The sequence below is a fragment of the Lontra canadensis genome, unplaced genomic scaffold (genome assembly GCF_010015895.1).
Source record: "Lontra canadensis isolate GAN:19392208 unplaced genomic scaffold, GSC_riverotter_1.0 scaffold4, whole genome shotgun sequence".
In the NCBI taxonomy this organism is placed as follows: domain Eukaryota; kingdom Metazoa; phylum Chordata; class Mammalia; order Carnivora; family Mustelidae; genus Lontra; species Lontra canadensis.
Window position 1 is genome coordinate 46,465,119 of NW_022630998.1, and position 21,311 is coordinate 46,486,429.

General features: G+C 36.9%; 2 protein-coding genes across 6 annotated transcripts in view; one reads left to right on the top strand and one right to left on the bottom strand.

Annotated features, from left to right (window-relative positions):
* Positions 1–1,908: 1,908 nt before the first annotated feature.
* DIMT1 (DIMT1 rRNA methyltransferase and ribosome maturation factor) lies at positions 1,909–11,435 on the top strand. Of its 2 annotated transcripts, none has more exons than XM_032849890.1 (12): positions 1,909–2,093; positions 2,422–2,495; positions 3,651–3,737; positions 5,096–5,157; positions 5,247–5,340; positions 5,426–5,475; positions 6,545–6,668; positions 6,799–6,891; positions 7,706–7,770; positions 8,409–8,472; positions 9,715–9,821; positions 11,293–11,435. In XM_032849890.1, the coding sequence occupies exons 1-12, from the start codon at positions 2,015–2,017 to the stop codon at positions 11,333–11,335; spliced, it is 942 nt and encodes a 313-aa protein (XP_032705781.1). In that variant the 5' UTR covers positions 1,909–2,014; the 3' UTR covers positions 11,336–11,435. The 2 variants fall into 2 exon arrangements, with proteins under 2 accessions (XP_032705781.1, XP_032705787.1); XM_032849896.1 differs by having other exon boundaries at positions 2,028–2,124.
* A 1,846-nt stretch (positions 11,436–13,281) lies between these two features.
* The window catches only part of KIF2A (kinesin family member 2A), a 71,722-nt gene continuing 63,692 nt past the window's right edge, over positions 13,282–21,311 (bottom strand). For all 4 annotated transcript variants that reach the window (XM_032849864.1, XM_032849858.1, XM_032849879.1 and 1 more), the window contains 3 exons: positions 20,443–20,544; positions 17,602–17,737; positions 13,282–14,986 (listed from right to left, as the gene is read on the bottom strand). In XM_032849864.1, coding sequence (XP_032705755.1) covers positions 14,901–14,986; positions 17,602–17,737; positions 20,443–20,544 — 324 coding nt within the window. In that variant the 3' untranslated portion in view covers positions 13,282–14,900. The remainder of the gene's footprint in view (positions 14,987–17,601; positions 17,738–20,442; positions 20,545–21,311) is intronic.

Consider the following 21,311-nt stretch of genomic DNA (forward strand, 5'->3'; position numbering starts at 1 on the left):
TATTTATTCCTGAGCTATACCAAGTTTCTTTTTCTCCCTTAAACCTCTTTATATCTTGTCTTTGTGACTATGATTTCCTCTGAATTCCCAAGTTTCCCTTGGCTAATTTTTGTTTATCCCTTAAAGATTCCACTCAAATATTGTATTTTGAAAATGTTCCCAAAGTTCCTCAAATATTAGCCACTGCACTAATCATCATCATACTTTTTTTCTTAAAATCCACGATCTTTGAAATACAGACCTAGGTTCAAGATGCAGCTATCATTTACTGTGTGATCTTGAGCAAAATAGTAAACACTTTTATCCTTCAGCCACCTCATCTGTAAAATGGATATAATGATAAGACACTGTTTGAAAAGATTAAATGAAATAATGTACACAAAGTACCTGGTGTGTAACTGAACAGCTAAGGATGTTATTATTATAATAACTTGCATGTTTCCCTCTCTTGAAAGTTCCTTAAAAGCAGTGTTCGCGTCATGTTCATCTGCTTATCCCTAATATTTGACACAGTACCTGGAACACGTAGTAGGTTCTCCAGAATTGTGTAATAAATTAGTAATTAATGGAATGAAATAAGTAGTTAAAGATGCTTCTAAGATTATGAGATTTTTTTTGAGTTCGAATTACAGCAAAGAAAGACCAAGGGTTGAGGATGCACACATATTATTTGCACGAGGAAGAGGCAGTTTTGGTAATCCAAACAGGAGCATCTTTTTTCAAGAAAATACAGCACAATGGACATTGGGGAGGGTATGTGCTATGATGAGTGTGGGGAAGTGTGTAAACCTGGCGATTCACAGACCTGTACCCCTGGGGAAAAAATATATATGTTTATAAAAAATAAAATTAAAAAAAAAAGAAAAGAAAATACAGCACACACTGAAAAACTAAAAACTGAGAATCGTTACACTGGCAAGCAAAACAGACGTGGACCTCACACTCATGGAGCTAACAATCGGATACACCCAACACAAAAACTTATATTCACTTTTACTGCGTTTCGGACTTTCTGCCTCTCTCTTTCAATAGAATTGACTCTGGGAAGAGCAGTTTCTTATTTAAGTTTCTTATTTAACTTTGAATGTCCAGCACCCAGTAATGTTTAATCGCGGCTGGAGCTCGATGAACGTTTTGGGAATGAATCAATGCCACAAAAGGAAGCAAAAGAGCTAGTAGCCCTAATGGAAGTAAGTATCTGTTGCATTCCGGGAGGTTCTCTCCACAACCCAAGCAGTGAACTCATTCGCCCAAAGGAGCAAGCCCCTTATTCCAAGATCCTGGTATCCCACCCCAGAGTTTGCTGGAAAACAGGAGCGAGGCACAGGACAGAAACAAATCTTCTCTAGATTCCACCGGTCTTAGCACCTGGCTTGAGGAAACATCCACACTTCTAACGGCATTATATAATTTAAACAGCCTCCACATCTTTGAGAGCACCACCCCAAAAATTACCGGACCCACTCCGCGGTGACAGGAAAGAGAAGCCCCGCTCTGCTTCTAAACTAGCCAATCCAGGGCGCCTGGGTGGCTCAGTGGGTTAAGCCGCTGCCTTCGGCTCAGGTCATGATCTCAAGGTCCTGGGATCGAGTCCCGCATCGGGCTCTCTGCTCAGCGGGGAGCCTGCTTCCCTCTCTCTCTCTCTCTCTCTCTCTGCCTGCCTCTCTGTCTACTTGTGATCTCTCTCTGTCAAATCAATAAATAAAATATTAAAAAAAAAAATAAACTAGCCAATCCAAACAGCCAGGATAGGCGGCGCGGTGTCTTCTGGGATGTGTAGTCTATTCAGTTTAAGGCTTTCCTCATGACTACAATTCCCGGCGGCCACGGGGCTCCAACTGTCCCCTTCCTGGGGGCGGAGCGCCCGGCGAACTGGGGCTGGGCCCTCGCCCCTCCCCCACGTGACGGATCGTGGTGCAGGCAGTGCCGGGGTGGGAGTTCCCACGTGTTGGTGTTTGGTAGCCGAATTTGGTCTACGCTGATCTCCAAGGCCTGTGGGTCTGCGCCTGCGGCGATGCCGAAAATCAAATCGGGGACGAGTGGTCGGCGGCGCGAGCGGCTCAAACAGAGCCGGGAGCTGAAGAGTGCCGGAGGTGGGGACAGCCGGGAAGGGGCTGTGTTCAGGTGTGATCATCCCGCAGGACCCAGTCGGGGACACGGACACAGATCTGGGCCCAGGACTGTAAGGCCGGTGGCGGCGGCGCTCCTGGATCGCCGGCGAGGCCTTGGGCCGCATCTGCCTTCCTTTCCTGCAGAAGGGGTGGACTTAAAGCACTGGGTCACCTCGTCTCCGAGCGTGACGTTCGATGATGGCTCTCGTTGGCGCAGAAAAGTTCCCCCAGCCACCTTGCTTTCTCCTCTGGGACGGTCTAATGTCTGCTTTTCCTTGGGAAGTTAAGGCTCTTTCGTATTTTCTTCCAGGACTCATGTTCAACACGGGGATTGGACAGCATATTTTGAAAAACCCTCTCATTGTTAACAGCATTATCGATAAGGTTGGTGTGGAAGAGGAAAAGGAGAGAGTTGTTGAGTTATTGATTTTATTCTTAGGAATACTTCCACGCACGGAGAATGACTGTCACAAAATAGGTTGTAAATATTTGTAGAATGAATTGAAGAATTGTCTGGGATTCATAGGCTGACTTTGGCATGATTTGCTTTATATTCTGTGGTCTGGGCGTCTCCTGGCTCGAAATTCTTTCTGTAGATTACTTACTTCATAGCTGGACATTTGTACTTGTTCAATTCCAGATTATTGTTATTCTATTTCTAATCACTTTTCTAGACACTATCACTTTTAGTTTTTATTTACTCCAGAGCCTAAAAAGATGTCATAATGACAGCTTAAGTATTTTCCGCAGAGAAACTTAAATGTTACAATCCAGTGCCTCGTATAAACCCTTTGGAGTATTCTTCTTGTGTGGGTGATGTGGATGTTCTCTTACTGTTCTGGATGATGAGAGTGCTGGAACATGAAATGTATGTGATACAGATTACTTTCACAGTTACAGAGGAGGCATCCTGGAGCTCTAGAGAGAACATTACATGTTTAGAGGCTCTCATCTTGACCTAGTGTTGTTTGCCTGATTTTTTTTTAACCTTTTTGGCTCATGGATTTCCTTTGAGCAGCTGATAAAAGCTTTGTATCCAGCACACTGCAGCTTTGTGCATACAAACATCTGGGGCTGTGTACAATTTCTAGGTATTCCTATCCCTGAAACCATATATGGGTTGAAAATTGAGAAATCCCAGTGCAACATGCTGTGATTCTCAGGCAAGGTCGTCATATACAGGCCTTTCTTGTTTGAACTTACTGATAATAAGAGTTGGCTAAAAGATGCTGTTGGAGGTAGAAAACAAAAGCCATTGAGGTAGAACAGAAAGCCGTTCCCAGAAAGTTCCTGCTTTTCTGAGTCCTAAAATTTTCTGACTCCTAACCATTGCCCCAGCTTAGGAGAGGTGACAGATTTCCACTTTTACCTAATGTTAATGAGAAAATTTTGTCAAGCACATAGATCTGAAGGAATCTCATGGAAGTGGAGTCAGAATAATCTCTTAATCACGTGCTTTTGAGCAAAGACACTCAGGTGTAAAATAAATGATGTGTTCGGATGTGCCAGTAAAGCTAAAGTAGCTGTGCTTCCTTGCAGGCTGCCTTAAGACCAACTGATGTGGTGCTGGAAGTTGGACCTGGAACTGGCAATATGACTGTAAAGTTGCTGGAAAAGGCAAAAAAGGTAAAAAGGGAATTATTTGTTTTGGTATCAGAAATATATATGTGAGTAGGCTCACCTGGTTTACAAACAGAAATCTATTTTAATTAATCGCTGTTACTTTAACAGCAACCCTTGATACTTTGCTCATGGCTTTATCTTAACAAATACAGGCAAGATGGATAAAAGTGGTAAAACCTATAAACTTCCAGCTATAATCTAAGTCCTAGGAATGGAATTTACAGCATGGTCGCTATAGTTAGCAATATATATTGTATGTATATTTTAAAGCTGCTAAGAGAGTAGATCTTAAAAGTTCTCATCACCAGACAAAAAAATTTTATATATATAACTATGTGTGGCAATGGATGCTAACTAGACTTTTACACAATATATGCATATTTTGAAGTATATAAACATAGTGTTATACACCTGAAATTAATATAATGTTATAATGTGAATTATATCTTGATTTCAAAAATTGGATTAGAATAAAGAGAATATGGGATGTATTAATCAGCAAAACAGAAAACACATTCGATTTTTCAATACAGAGTATTTAATATAGGGAGTTGTTGACATGGTTGTTAGATGACTGAAACAAAATGGGAACACACTGGGGCACCTGGGTGGCTCAGTGGGTTAAGCTACTCTGCCTTTGGCTCAGGTCACGATCTCAAGGTCCTGGGATAGAGCCTCACATAGGGCTCTCTGCTCGGCGGGGAGCCTGCTCCCTGCCCCCCCCCCCCCGCCTGCCTCTCTGCCTGCCTGTGATCGATCTCTCTCTCTCTCTCTGTCAAATAAATAAATAAAATCTTTTTTAAATAAATAAAAAGAAAATGGGAACACTGAAGTAACCCAAAAATAATAATTACAAAGAGGAGCTACCACCTCTAGGCTCAGGGGAACAAGTTAAGGAGGCTGGAGTACTGGAACCTAGAGGAGGAGATCTGAAGAACTGTATCATGAGATTAGGATGCCACCTGGCTGCTGCTGGTAGCTTGTGTGTGTCATGGAAACCCAGTTTCCAACTAAATGGATCCAAAATGTAGGAATGGGGTTAAGGGAACCAGTCGGCATTACTGGAATACCCATGGGCTAGCAACAGCAGGAAACAGTTACCATCAAAGGCCTCAAGGAGCACAAGGAGGAACTGCCCAGTAAGAGTGGGAGGCATTGAAGGGGCCAGAGAGCACAGTCTGCTTTTCTGAACGCTGTTCTTTGTTGTTTGAAATGGCAGAGAATTGAAGGAAAATTGAAGGTAATATTGTGGAAAAAAGTTTGATTCATGTTGATCATATAAGAGTTAGGATTGAGATAACAAGATTCATACTCCATAATTAACCCCCAAATACTTTTTTTTTTTTTTTTTTTTAATGTAGGTGGTTGCCTGTGAACTTGACCCAAGGCTAGTAGCGGAACTTCACAAAAGAGTTCAGGGCACGTGCGTATGAGTATGCATGACAGAATTAAAGTGCATTTCAATCTCATGAAACAGTACTGTTTTTTAATTGCTATTTTTCTTTTCATTAGGCCTCTGGCCAGCAAACTTCAAGTACTGGTAGGTGATGTGTTGAAAACAGATCTGCCATTCTTTGATGCTTGTGTGGCAAATTTGCCATATCAGGTATGTTTCCATATTGTTGGGAACATTATACAGAACGTTTCTATCGTGTGTCTTACCCAGAAATAACTAGTTAATTCTCTTACAGATCTCTTCCCCTTTTGTCTTCAAACTGTTGCTACACCGACCTTTTTTCAGGTTTGTGACAAAAGACCAAAAAATTACTGCCAAATCTTACGCCATAAACACAGAGAGCCAAAGATAGAAGTTAATTCAATTAAAAAACTATTGGGGAATGTTTTGTAGAAAATATCTATTTCTGTGGAGGTCTTTCTATCTTTTTTAATTCAGTTGACAGAGTTCTGGTGGCGATGTGCAGTGTAAGGACTGCCTCTGAGACCAGATGGCCTTTCCCTGTTTTCTCATACTCTTGCCATTAGTCTGGGTTAGACTCATTACCCTGAATCTGAACAGTTGCAGTGGCCTCCTGACTAGTCACTAGCACATTACATAACATGGGTTTTCAAACTGCAATTCAGAAATCTCTCACTGTTTATAAATTTATTGAGTCATGACCATCATTTTTTTTTTTTTTAATGACATGGAATAGAGTATATCAGAAGACATTCATTGCATGTGGCCGGGTACTTACAGTTTTATGAAACTTTTGCTCGAGTTACATCAACACATATATGTGCACATATTTGTGGCGTAGGTTGCAGTGTTAAATATTTTTCTTAGTATGGCTCATTGTCAAAAAAGTTTCAAACTCAAAACCCAGCTTTGAAGATGCTCTTCTCCTATGCAGGAGCCTCCAAAAAGCCTCTGCATTGCTTTCTGACATCCACGCTCCTTAGCCTCGGAAATCAGGACACCAGTGTCACAACCTCTTCTCCTCCTCAGCTCTTCCATAAGGGGGTTTCCTTCCCCATAAATAGCATTGGGCTGCCAAGCCAATTTGGTTTGAGGTTTTTTTTCTTCCTTGAAGGGTTAACGAACTAGTGCTTATCAGAAATACTTTCTCATCTAAACACGGAGGGTTTATATGTGTAAATTAGTGGTGCAGCCATTATAAAATGAAAAGCCAACTGGCTCATTTTATGGTAATAAATCTAAAGCTGAAAGTTTTCTGCCTTCTAATCAGCTAAACGACTTCTCATTAACCAGATACTGCTTTGCTCTATTTCCTACCTAAGAAAACTGATGTTGACATACCTTTATAGTTAAAAGTAACCATTTTCTTTATTCCTTCCTACTGTGTCTTCAGATGTGCTATACTTATGTTTCAAAGAGAATTTGCTCTCCGACTAGTTGCAAAGCCTGGAGATAAATTATACTGCAGACTCTCAATCAATACACAGCTGTTAGCACGAGTGGACCATCTGATGAAAGTAAGTGACTGTTAGTAAAATAATGTGGCTTACGTCATCCGTTAGCATCTAATTGTGCCTTCTGTGAGGAAAGCATATTTGATTATTAATTTAAAATTCTTTTTTAGAGGACTCATTTTCTGATTAACAGGTTGGAAAGAATAACTTCAGACCACCTCCCAAGGTAGAATCCAGTGTCGTAAGAATAGAACCTAAGAATCCGCCACCACCTATCAATTTTCAGGTGAGGTTAAAGTACTAGGTCTTTTAGTAAAGGAGGAAAAAAGACCAAGCTGGAAGACGTGTGTCTCTAGTAGCAGAAAAATACTGAGTTAATCTAAATGTCTAAACAGGAAAATGCCAATTATGACATCCCTAGGTTGGGAGTATATGGAATAATTGGATGTAAGATCGTTGTGAAGAGCACAAAAAAGCATGGAAAATGTTTGCAGAAAGTACAACTTAGAGTGGCTTTGCATTTTGCTAACAAGTACAGCTATAGAAAACATGTATCTATTTGAGTAGACTCAGAAAACAAGTTAAAATGAAAATAGTTGTTAGGGCAATATTATGAATAACAATTTTCAATCATAATTTATGTTTCTGCAATTTAAAAAGTGAGTTAAGTTGCATCACTTCGTGTAAAACCATACTGCACATGATTAGTTGTGTGGTCAGTAACTCCTGGTAATGGAGTGGTTTGTTAATTACTCCTATAGGGTGGGTCAGGTATGTTGCACAAGCTATATTCTAAATCATGTCTGTTTTGAATTGTTTTTTTGAAAATGTACTTTGATTTAAATAAATGTCACATGCTTTGTTCAGATGTGGAACATTTTTTTTCCTAACTTCTAAAATTGAGGATAAAATTTTCAGTGAGGTAGACAAAAGTGCCAAAAATCGAGTACATATCTTTGCATGGGTCAACCAGATCAAGATCAGAACACTTTCATCACTCCAGAAGGTTCTTTCAGTTTTATATATTAAAAGACAATATAATACCTAGCCGACACAGGCAAGGTTTGATATTTTAAGAAATAATTCATCTTCTGTTTCAGGAATGGGATGGCCTAGTAAGGATCACCTTCGTTAGGAAAAACAAGACACTTTCTGCTGCATTTAAGTGAGTATTTTACTCATTTATGATAGATGAAGGACCAGTGCTATAGAACTGTGCTAAATGATAGCATTTGGTCCTTATCCTGAACATAAGGATTACCCATGTCCAGACACACTTGTCCTTTTTCACCAACTCGTACTTTGAGGGGCAGGAAAATTTAACAAAGAAAGTTCCTGAAATTTGGAATTAGATCAGATTTTTTGGCAAAAGAGGAAAATAAAAACTCCCAAAACTTACCACACATCGGTTTCATTTTTCCTTGGAAAAACAGAGTGATGGTGGCCCCTTTCCACACTTGTGAAAAATTCATGCAATTTTATTAACTTGGAAACATTTTTAAGTAACAGTTTGAAGCCCAAGGGCAAAAGAGAGGTTCTGAAAGCTGTTACTGCGCTTTTTTTCTTTTTAAGGTGATGTTTTTGTGGAGTGTCTAGAACTCCTTTAAGAATTTCAGAGATTATTACTAGAACTTTACTTTTTAAATGTAACTAGTTTGCAGTTCTTAGGTTTAAATATTCAACACCTTTTAGTCCCTTAATTTTACTACATGGAACATACATTTAACTTTACCATAAGCTGAAAGGAAAATATAATCTCTAATTTTGGAAAAATAATAGCAGTATCGCTTCTTTATGTTATAGGTCAAGTGCAGTGCAACAGCTACTGGAAAGAAACTACAGAATTCACTGTTCAGTCCATAATATTGTAAGCAAGAAATAGTTCTGTGGTCTCTGGTTCTGAATGGTTGTGTTTTAAAATGTCCCTCTACTTCCTATTCTTCATCTATCATCACTTGATTCTTAATTTGGTACATTCCATAGGATTCTTGAAAGTAATCTATTAACTAGCACAACCTTAAGGTCAATACTGCTGTGTGTTCCTGGAATAGATGAGTGGCCTTGATTACTCCACCTGAGCTTCTTTAACTAGTTGTTTTTAGACATAAAAAGCCATTCAGTTGAGTCATAATTTTCCCAAAGCTTTAGGTATGTGTAATTTTCCCGAAGTTTAGGTATTTAGTTCCTCCCCTTAGCTCAAAGTCTGTACTATTTGCTATGCTCTGAATTGTGACCATTCCTTGTTTGTTGCTCATGAAGCAATTCAATTTAAAGTCTGCATTTTCTGGGTAACTTTTTTTAATACCCAGAAATTGAAATAATTCGAATTAAGTATAGGCTGAATAGCAGATTTACAGTTGTAAGCCTCATGCCTCTTTACTATCTGTGCAACATTTTCTTCACCCAACTTTCTATGTGTGTCAGCACACATACACATAGCCATAAATATAACTGTGATGTTTGGTAACTTTTTAGTTCTTTCACATTAAACAGAGCAGAAAGATAAGAGCAAAAATCCATTGTATTTTTTGACTCAGATTTTGTATGGTTTAATATATCATATTGCTACCTTCATTTTCTCTTTTATGGACAAAATCATTAAACATCTGCCTAGGTAGGAAAATATTAAACTGGATTAAGAAAAATTTTTGGAAGAAAGATGTGAGGTATAAAATATTTAATATTCCCCAGGGTCGGAGGTCATCTCTTTGAGAAAAACGGGCTGATAAAATTAAATTTGTGCCAAGAAAATGTGAGATATTTTTAAAGGAGTAACAGCTGCTGTAAAATTCAGTTTACAGCTTTAATTATTTTTTGATATGAAGTACCTTAACTCCAGAAACTTAACTATTTCAGAATTTTTAAGAAAAAGGGCAGTATACACGTTTAACTCATTCAGAGTTTTCTGAGTATTTGGTATATGCTGAAAATTAACTACTTAATAATTAGAGATCCAATTCTAATCTGCACAAATAGGCTATTCAAACTATCGTGAGCAAATAAAGGTGACTATTTTATCAGTTACTGAACTAAAAAAAAAAAAAAGAGAGAGCCAACATGACTTCATTAAAGATATGTTGTTCATTTATTCTGAATCTTATATTGATAGATAATACCAGAAGATTTCAGCATAGCAGATAAAATACAGCAAATCCTAACCAGCACAGGTTTTAGTGACAAGCGGGCCCGTTCCATGGACATAGATGACTTCATCAGGTAATAACATTTTCCTTTTCTCCTAAGTGTTTACATTTCTTTACTGTGACACCTTCAGATTAGAGATTTAAAGGCTTTTAAGCGGTATAAGGTGCTACCTGGAGTTATTGCATAGCACTTCCATGGCATGGAATAGTATTTGGTGTAGAAGATGGAGGCTAGTTAGCTGCAGCAGAATGAACATTTTAAGAACAGTAATAAAGAACAGTCCGAGCCTGGAGACAGCCTCTGTGTCAATGTGTGTTGTGGTATGTGTGCTCCTCCCCTTCAGCCTCCTCCCCAAACTCCCATTCATAGGTAGTCTTAATAGTGTGTGTCTTCAAAGTAGCTTGTTAAGGTAGAAGAAGCATAATGCATGTCATTGGATCTCATTTTTTTTTCTGTACTGGGAAGAGCTATTGTTAAACAGATCCTACACATGAAATAATGTCAATTATAATCATACCTGGTATTCAGTTCTAACTGGTTTAGTAATCTAGTTACTTGTTTTGTAGACTGAGGCAAGTTCTACATACCTAAAATAAAAGGGTGTCACAATGGGGTAGTCCAGACCAAAATGTATTTTCCTTGAATTAAGTTAGTCTTATGAAAGCAGATTAAGCCTTCAGTTACCTATGCTCACTGTTTTTAAGCATTAACCCTTTGATTTCCTAATAAACCATCACTTAACAGCTTTTGCCTGTTTAGCCAATTCATGTTTAGAAGGTCCATGTTCTAGGGGCTGAATTAAAAATGAGGGTAGATTGTTATAAAAGTAACTGACTTGACTTTTCTAAGCTGGCAGCATAGTTTCATATGAGACAGATGGGGTTTATATTTTATGTTGGCAGGCAGTACTACTGAGTCTTCATCAGAGGTTAATCCTAGGAGTTGAACATTACTCATAAGTACCGATCTTCCTTTTCAAACATTCTAATCCACCTTCAACTCTTCTTATGGGCCATCCTGAAAATCATCTTAGTTCTAAACAGAAATAGTTCATCTTATTTTAATTCTCACCAAATTTCTTCAAGGTTATTAAGCATATGCAGTTTACTAACTGGGATCCAGTAAGTACAAAGGTATCGAGAGAAAAGCAATGTGTTAAGTACTTAATTGGAACCTCAGTAAGTGAGCCCAGAGAGGAAAAATGAACATGTAAAATTATCTCTTGTTTTCTTACCATGTTGAAACAGAACAAGGGCCACTGAGGTCTTATGTCTGGATAGTGGAGATCTAAGATAATTTGGTCAGCGTTACCATAACTTAAGACACATAGGCTGTGGCAAAAGAGGCCAAAGAATGATGTGATTTTAACCAATATATACCTTGCAAATTTAATTGAAGAGTAAAGTTTTTGTAATGACTAGTGTTAGGAAGAGGTGGGCTTCAGAGGTTTGTTGATGTGTTTGTTTTAGAATTCGTGGTATAGGAACTGCGTATTATATGCAATAAATTACTTTTTCAATACCATTTCGTTTTTTTTTTTCAGATTGCTACATGGATTCAACGCAGAAGGTATACATTTTTCTTAGGAATCTGGAAAACAGAATTTTCCAAACTCAAGAAAAAGAAACTGGAATTATATATTTTTAACAATTTGAAAAGATGAACCATGCCTATCTTCACTGGAACATATGTTTTTTACTTCCTACTACTGTCACCATTTATTACTCTGAATTTTTGTGGTAGTAAGTCAGTCAATTCTAAGTACCCAAGTTTTTTTTGGTTGTGTTGTGTTTTTAGTATCTAAAGTAGGGCAGGGTCCAATCTTTGCATGATAATTTCAAGAGCCGCAGGCACGCACAACTTTACACTTAAACCTTACCATTTCTAACAGATTAGTGTATAAAGATATTACTGTTCTATTTTCTATGTTATATATTACTATGAGGACCTCTCTAGGTCTTTGTCCCTCAAATAGTAAAAAAAAAAAAAAAAAAACACCTAAAATATGCTTAACTCAGTCACATATTTCCCATAGTATTTCTTTTTATTAATCTGCACAATAAAACAACTGTTTCTTATTTTGCTTCTCTCATTCCTTGTTTATCTTATGCAGCTTCTTTCACTTACTGCCTATGCCTTCAAGATGTCCTGTAGCATTCATAGGCTCCATCAGGTTCTGGGTAAATGTGAGTCCGCTACTGCCACCATGCGGTGGTGCCAGGCATGTGACTTCTGGGCCTGGTTCCTCAACTGTGAAATAATGAAGCTCAACTAGAATAAAATGAACTATAAGACAGTATGTTTTTTCTTGGGGAAAGCCACAGGTTTAACAAAATTTCAAAGGGTTTTATAAATCAAAACTGGCTTTGAAGTTCAAATTCTGCCCTTCAACTTATTTAAAACAAACAAACATCACAACCAGCCATTTTCTCATAACTAGAAGTTCTTGGTATTCATGTAACTTCTGGAAAACTAAAAGTTCCAGCGTCTTTTTCATATACTAATGCTTAGTTTTAAGCTGTTTTTAAAATGGCCGGTTGACAATTTAAATAGGCGCCCTAAACAAGTCTTAATTAGCTACTATGTTTAAATCATTATAAATATAATACTAAGTGTTGTTAATGTCTTTTGATAAAGAACTATAGTACCTGATTATTTATATAAGGAAATTAATAAAAATATCTTAATCGATAACTGACTTTTTTAAAGCCTAACTTAATAGACTGCTTCCAAATTATTTTAACAAAGGTACACTGAGTAAACCTAGAAAGGAAGTTGTTTACCTAAACAGATTTTTTTCTGGCTTCAGAGTGATATACTAAAACACTCCTATATAAATACTTACTTATTAATAGGAATATCAGCTTTCAAGAAATCTGAGAAAGAATGTTTAATCCAGATCCAAAAAATTCTTTAAATAGCTGCATCAAGCCACTTCTACATAAATATTAAATATACCTTGAGTTTTTTTTAATATCACAAAACTACTTACTTTGCAAAATTTATTTGTACCATCTCTAGCCTTAAAGGAAAATTTTAAGAATTAATTCAGCTTTCCCTCTATTTCCTCTTGAACTCTTCCCCTAAGAACTACTAAGTTTTAGTCCCTTTTCTGGCCTTCAGTTTTCCCTATCTGTAAAACTGAAGGTTTGGATTATACCACCAAAATCTTTTCTGGCACTAATCTTCTATAGACCTTGATTACTGATTAGAATGAAGCCAGTAATAGTATAAGGCAGCATATTTGAATGTTAAGGAGATCTTCCAGAGATAGTACCCATCTTATTTAATAAATTAAGAATAATCTGTTGTGCTTTAAAGTGAGCAAGTTCACATCTCTTTATTGCCCTCTGAAGGTTGGTTAGCCTCAAAAACTACCTTTTTAAGCAGCCTCTGCAAGGTCAATAGTATCTGCTCCATTCTTCCTCTTCTCTTTGAAATAAACACAAATAGAACATATCTTAAAACTGCAAGAAAACCTGAGTCCCTTCCAAAACAAAGGTGATTGTACTGAAGTAAATTATCTCTAAAACTCATTCCATAGATATTTATTAATAAGCACATTGTGAAAATCTACATTTGTTCTAGATTTCAAGTTTACAGAGGAGCATTTCACCATGGTGTTAGGATTTCCCACAACTACCCTCTGGGTTCTATGAACAATGAAGTAGGGAATCTGGCTCATGTAACTCTCTATTCATAGCTTCCCTTTGCCTCAAATGAATGAGCAGTAGTTCCTTTGAGTAAATCAAAACAAGACATCCTCGGGAGATTTTTTTGTTATTAATCTACTCCTGGACTCTATCCTAGGAACTAAGGGAGAACTCCTAGAGAGATATATAAATCTTTTAACAAAATATATACATGAAAAGTGGCCAGTTTTCTTCCTTGGAGTAGCAATCTGTAAAAATAAGTGCCACCATTTAAAAAGCAGCATACCCTAATCGAATTTATTGGCGAGACTTTGGTGATTCTCACCAAGTGAGAATGAAACGTCACACATTAGGTAATGGATGGGCTTGGGTTTGATCTGCCTTTTAAGGCAAAGTCAACTCTCTTTCATCTTAATTCTTTCTCATGGGAGTTATGTACTGTCTACACTTGGCTTAAACTAACAGTTCTATTATGGACTACTTTCAGTGTACATGTAAATATTCATGCATCAGAAGCCAATTTCCTTTATCAGTACATTTAGAAGGTATGTTTTGGGGTGCTATTGGACACTTTTAACTTAAGTAATGGTATTGGTAAGGATCAAATTGCACTATTAGTCCTGTTAATACCACACTGGAACACACACTGCATATATATGTATTACCCTAAGATAAAACTCTTTTCAGAATTTTGTTACTTTTTATTATACACCAACTAGTTTATATCTTAGTTCTTTACAAAGAAAATGCTAAGAAAATTATAACCACATTATATGGTTTTAAAATCATAATTCCAGATTTCTTTACATATAAGATGGAATGGTCCAGCAGCTATGTCCACTGTCACAGACTTTAGTTCCATTCAATGATATGGCACATCCTGCAAAATTAACTAGTCACACACAAAAAATGTCTCAAATACAGTAAAAATGTACACACAATAAAGGTAATTTACAATGACAATTAAGGAATGTAATTTATCTTGGCTGTGCTTCAGAATTTAGGGTCAAAAGCCTTAGTCAAGGCACAAAGCAGAAAGAGGTGAGCACAGCTGTCTCTAGGAGGGGGCAAGGTATGTACAATCACTGATGAGGTATGCATGCACGCAAAGGATTTAAAACTGCTCAGTCTTGCTACGAAAATTGAACCAAGTTAAAAGGAAATGCTGTGGCTTCCCCCTACTATTCACCTCTGTATCAAGTCCACAACCTTACTTCATACAGAAAATAAAATTGGCAAGGATCTCCAAAAGTAAATCACTGTTTGGGTAAATGAAACAAAATGCTTCACTATTCCCAGATGTTGGTTGTGCCTCCTGGACTAGAAGCATTTTGTAGACAAAGGAGTGTTTCACAAAATTGAAATGTCATTCAGGTGAAGGGACAAGACATTTTCCACAGACACTTAAAATTTCAAACTTTCAAATGGCCCTTACAGCTGAACCATTGTATGTTACAGCAGTGTGGGTTCTGGGGATCCTTTAGCAGCAAATGCTGATTTAAAGGGCACGGGGTCTCTTCGGGTTGATTTGCTTGCTGGCCTGTTCTTCTTCTTGTAGAGCTGCACGAAAAGATTTCACTTTATCTTGGAAAAAAGAAAAGAACAAGAGAATAAGTACTGCGTTGCATGCAATACAGTATACAACTTCATGGGTCCTATCAAGTCGGCAGCCTTACTTCATAACATTAATGCAGGATTTTTCCTTTTGTTCTCTGTTGTCCGAAACTCAGAATTAAATATAATACTCAACTATAGCAAAAGTTCCTTATTTAAAGATTCATGAAAATAACCTTTTTTAGAAAAGATTTTATTTATCTATTTTAGAGAGAGAGCGCTCATGAGTGAGAGAACTCAAGTAGGGGAAATGGCTGAGGGAGCAAGAAGCAGAGGGAGTAGAAGACTCCCTGCTGGGCAGGAAGCCTGATGTGGAACTCATCCCAGGACCCTGGGATCATGACCTGAGCTGGCGGCAGACACTTAACCGACTGAGCCACCCAGGAGCCCGAATATAACTTTCTTCTTTATCTTCAACGGGTTTCTGTTCTGTTTGGCACACTTTACAGTGTTGAATTTTGGCTTATTTCAATTCCTTTTGGAGTGCAGACAGGCTATATTATGTGTGTTAAATGTGTACGGTCCTGTAAAAAAAAAACATTGAGTCCCTGAGATCAAGAGTCGGGGCACCTGGGTGGCTCAGTGGGTTAAAGCCTCTGCCTTCGGCTCAGGTCATGATCCCAGGGTCCCCACATCGGGCTCCCTGCTCAGCAGGAGCCTGCTTCCCCCTCTCTCTCTGCCTGCCTTTCTGCCTACTTGTGATCTCTGTCTGTCAAATAAATTAAAAAAAAAAATTAAAAAAAAAAAAAAAAAAAAAAAAAGGTCACATGCTCTAATCAACCAAGCCAGCCAGGTGCCTCCAAATCTTATTAAATTATAAAGTAGATATTTCTTCCCTCGATATTAAGAAATTTCTATTCCCAATGCCTATTTTACCTTTTTAAGCTATGAAATTTCAAAAGATGTTTGAATTTTTAAAAACAAATGCCATTTTGTCCTTATCAGGGATTGTAAAAGGGGATAGAGAAGGGGGATTATAGAATAATCTATTTCTTGGTCTTACAATTCCTACTATTATGTATTAATTCAGAGTCCCATAAGAATATTACTAGGTAAATAAATTGAAAGAGGCAAATAAAATGAAGGTGAGAAATATCTTGTCTCTTTTTATACCAGTGGTTCTTAATCATGGGTGATGTTCCCCCACCACCCCCCTGACATCTGATAATAACTAGACATTTTTGACTGTCACAACTGGGGTAGTGGCTACTGTCATCTAGTCATCAGAGACCAAGGATCCTGGTAAGCAATGTACCATGCACAGGACGGCACCCTCAACAGTTATCCAACTTAAAATTAATGGTGCAAAGGTTATGGCCTTTGGGAAAAAAGAGAATATCAGTTAGAATCTCAATTTCTTTCCCCTCTTTCGAAGAACAATGATATTTAAAAAATTAACTTCTGAAATTTAGAAAGGAATTTAAGGATCTCTGGATCTCATATCTGTTAATATAAGATAAAAGCTCTCAAACTTCTTATGTTAATACCAAAATTATCTCTGGATGGTAAAAAAAATTTTTTTCCTAAAAAAAAAATACAACAGCTAGACAGTAATTTCTTCAAAGTTATGGATACACTTAATACAACTAAGTTGAATGCCACATATTACAAAGAAAAAAATTGTAATTCATTATGATCTGTCCTATATAAAATACATACAGAAAAGCTCTTTGTGAGTTCTGATAAGAAAAATGATCAAAACACTTTAACCAAGGCTTGAATATGAAGAATATGAAAAACGAAAGTAAGTTTTAGAAACTCTACATTTGCACCAACAATTCTGAATTGGGCAAATGGTCACTGCTGGCTCTTCAAAGAATATGATTTCAAATACCCAACTTCACAAAGGACCTATGTTAAAAATTAGCCAGTCTGGTGTTAAGAACCAGCAATTCGATTCTGGTTTTACACTGCATTTCATGTACACATAAAAAGATATCCATTTGCATACAAGTGGAGAAAACTAATTTGCCAACGCCACAGAAACAAGTACATAAGATAAACGTTTATGTGAAGCTACACAGACAAGCTAATTAAAAAGCCAAGAACAGATGGCATGTAGGTAAGTCACATACATTTGCAAAGTAGGAAGGAAATTGTTGAAAGGTCTTGAGTTGTTCAAGGTCTTGAAACCTTCCCCTTGATTTTTTAAGGCTTTAAAGGAGAGACATGACACAGATGCACAGAAAAGAGATGCAGATAGGAGGCTACAGAAGGGATGGTCCTGAATAGACCCAACCTAAGCAAAATAATTCTGACAAGCACTGACCTATCAAACTAAAAATCTGAATGAGTGTATAAAACTTACAAATTTGTTAAAATCCATTTTCCCTCTTTAAATATAAGATGCTTTTATCTTTTCAAATGCCTAAAAGAGAAAGGATAACTAAAAAGCACTTGAAAAGAATACTCCATGTTTCTTTTTTATAAAAAAACAGAATGACTGGTCTGTCTTTATAACTCTGGAAATGTATTAAATGGTACCCATAATTTTTATTTTAGATATCCTCTTGCAATATGAAAATCCTGCCACCACTTACATACAAAGATGGAGATTTCAAGCACTAAAATGAAAAAGAAATTACCACGCAGCTCAGTTAAAATGTCTATTTTTTGCTCAAGAATAGCTTCAAGTTGAGTAGCATATGAATCTACATCATAGTCTACTTCTTCAGTCATCTCTAGAAGAGCCTTTTCATCTTCTAACCATCGGATAGACTCCTAAAAGGACAAAAATTCAACAATCCAATAAGCCTCTTTGTAAGACAGAAACCAATTTACAAATTTCACATATGTTAAATATATTCAAGCATGCCTCAGATGGTATTCTCTAAAATATTAATAAGTATAAAACATCTTTATTTACATAGTAAAATTGAGAAATATTTCCTTAAATTCTAACACAAACACAAACACGATAAGCCAAGCAAGGTAACTTCATTTTTCTACTTTTACTTTACCCTGGGTAAGGGTTTGGGGAAGGGAGTGAATCAAACATGTATCAATCAGTGAGCACAATAATTCTCAAAACTTTAGTAGTTACCCCTAAAATTGGGGAAGAATGGTATAATAAAACTACTGAACAATTTACTGAGGTCTATGGTAGCCTAGAACTTGCAAACCATGTAGAATGTACAAATCCATTTGGGGCCTCATAGTGGTTGGGTCAAGAGTTAACCCTAAATCCAAACACTAGGTCTTCAAAATTATTGTAACTATAAGAGACCAACAGACAGTCAATTTTAGAAGAGTCAAACAAATCACTAAATAGTAGCTACTTACTATTCATAGACTAATCATTCTTAAGTGATTTTAGATAATGTGGAATTTATAAGTTTCATTTCCTAGCAAAGTCATGAATCATACAAATCATGAGCAAGTTCATACCATAGTGAGTTAAAGAGGCTTTGGATATATAAATGTGCACTTTCTAGCTTTCAGTATAATTTAATAGCTAATTATAACTAGACTATACATATTATCAGGCTGAATTTTAGCAACTTAGCTTTAGATATCTATTAGAAAACTATATGACAAAAAAAAAATATATATATATATATACACACACCGGTGTATATATATAGTTTTCTATACCTATATATATATCCATCTCTCTATGTGTATCAATTAAAACACATATACACATCCCAATATTTTTCTTTTTCTTTAGCTATCCATTTAATCTTTTAAAACAACACTCTATTTTGAGAAATGACAGATCACAGCACAGAGTAACAATAAACCGAATTGTAAAAAGAATACTGGATTGAAACTGAAAAATAATCACTTCTGCAAAAAACAAAGACCTTCTAGATTTCATCATAAAATGGCAGAGTGGGAAATGATAGTCTTTATATGACACCTTGCTCCAAAAGCACAGAGACAATTTTCTTAAATTACAAGTGTCCTTTCCTGATTTAATCTAAATACCTAGGCCTCTAAATAGATCACCAAAATAAGGTTTTGACTAAAACTGTTTTTCTTTTTTAATTTTTTTTAAGATTTTACTTATTTGAGAGAAAGCGAGAGAGCGCAAGCATGCAAGGAGAGAGGGTCAGAGGGAGCAGAGTCCCCACCGAGCAGGGAGCCCAATGCAGGACTTGATCCTGGGACCCCAGGACCATGAATCAAGCTGAAGGCAGTTGCCTAACCAACTGAGCCACCCAGGAGCCCCCCTGCCTTTTTTCAGACTTTTTAAAAAAGATTTTAAAGGGAGTGGCAGGCCCCCCACTGAGCAAGGAGCCTGCCTCAGGACTAGATCCGAGAACCCTGAGATTATGACCTGAGCCAAAGGCAGATGCTTAACCAACTGAGCCACCCAGGCGTCCCAGAACTGTAATAGTTTTGATGAGGGTACATCCTATTCTCAACTTATAAAATAAATAGTTCTGTTATATTTTTGAGCCTTTTTTTTTTAAAGATTTTATTCATTTACTTGGCAGAGATCACAGTAGCCAAAGAGGCAGGCCATGAGAGAGAGAGAGAGAGAGAGAGAGAGAGAGAAGCAGGCTCCCCACTGAGCAGAGCCTGATGCGAGGCTCGATCCCAGGACCCCAGGATCATGACCTGAGCTGAAGGCAGAGGCTTTAATCTACTGAGCCACCCAGGCGCCCCCATTTTTGAGCCTTTTATCCAGGTGTTTAAATGGCCTACAGCTGTCTCATGTTAATATTTGTTTACAAATAAATATTTCTCAAACATCAGAGAAGGGACACAGGTCAACAGAAAGACTGATCTATTGTTCACCTTTTTCTCAAAACACATTTTTTTTTCAAAACATATTTATAGTCTCCATAATGATACCTTAATGTTACCTTCACTTCCTCTTAAGTATCATTCTCCAGGGTATTTTCTTGTTATAAAAGGGAACAGGTGGGGGGAAGAAGGAAATCATACAGTAAATCACACAGTACTTTTAATAGGCTGAATGGACAATGGGATGAATACATCAGCAGTTACTGGGACAGACAGGGATTTAACAATCCTCACACATCTGCCACTGTAGCAACCTTTCCTTTCCTAAAGCACTTTTCCTCCTTTGTAAGGAAAGATACTTCCTCAACTGTTATGATAACCCTTACAAGTTTTTCTTACTTTTGTCAGATAAACTGTCCTAACATGGAGAAAGAGGTGGTGGAGGACAGAAGTTCAACCCTTTTCTAAAAATGGACAACTAACTAAAACAACCAGAGCAGGAGAAGAACAGTAAATAAGCTAGGTCTTTTCACCATGGCACAAAAGAAACACTGTAACCACCATTCATTTTCTGTCCAAAATATCCCATACATATACTCTACACCCTACAAATGCACATATACATACACAAAATAGTAAATTTTTAAAATTAGGATAATATTCAAAGTATTATGAAAGTTCTTAATTACCCTACAGAAATATTTGATGAAATATTTGATGTCTTATTTTACCTGGAACACTGCCCTGTGATCTTCTACAACTTGTTCTTCCATTTCTACCATTTGTGAGACAGCTTCATGGAAAGTAAACAATTGGGGAGAAACTTCTTCTTCCTTAAGATGAACATAGTTTAAAAAATTAGGACATAAAGTTTACATTTTAAATGCTACATAAAAGTAGTTTTCCCACATCATTTATAAAAATGTAATTTAAAAAAATGAGAAGTTTGCAAGACAAAGACTACTAAAATATAATATAAAAGGCAAAGCCACAACTTCTTTTTATGGGTCATAAGTATCTGATGTAACACTCAGTAAGACAGCCCAAATTTAAGCCTCTCAGTAAGAGGTAGTTTTCACTTAGCCCAGGTTTTACTGTAGAATTACCCTAAAAAAGCAATCTCTTTTGGAATAATGCAACTTTTCAAAAATATATTTATTATAAGCTAAAATATACTAAAATATTTCCTCAGTATTGTTTTATTTTTACAATCTAAGCCATTTGTATGTCTTAAATATCTTTTCACCAGAAAAGAGATTTCAAGATAATGTCTTCTATGACTGTGACTATCAAATTAAGTGTTCTAAAGGTCTCAACTCTTACTAAATCTTAATTTCTGCATTACACCTTACGGTATATTTGTCAGTTTTTATAGAAATCTTAATCAACAACTGACTTTACCTCATCAACAAAAACCCCACAGACATAAATACAACATATTCTTAGTCCTTCATCAAGTGAAAATTTCTCTAGCCTTGCTTTCTTTTTTGAGCTTCTTTCCCAACCCCAATGTCTGTAATGATTTATTTCCTCAAAATGTGGCTTTAGTGGGACGCCTGGGTGGCTCAGTTGGTTAAGCAGCTGCCTTCGGCTCAGGTCA

Coding starts and splice junctions, on each gene's coding strand:
- DIMT1 (XM_032849890.1), top strand. CDS start 2,015: ATGCCGAAAATCAAATCGGGGACGAGTGGTCGGCGGCGCGAGCGGCTC. Junction 2,496..3,650: donor TTAACAGCATTATCGATAAG/GTTGGTGTGGAA, acceptor GCTTCCTTGCAG/GCTGCCTTAAGACCAACTGA. Junction 6,669..6,798: donor GAGTGGACCATCTGATGAAA/GTAAGTGACTGT, acceptor TCTGATTAACAG/GTTGGAAAGAATAACTTCAG.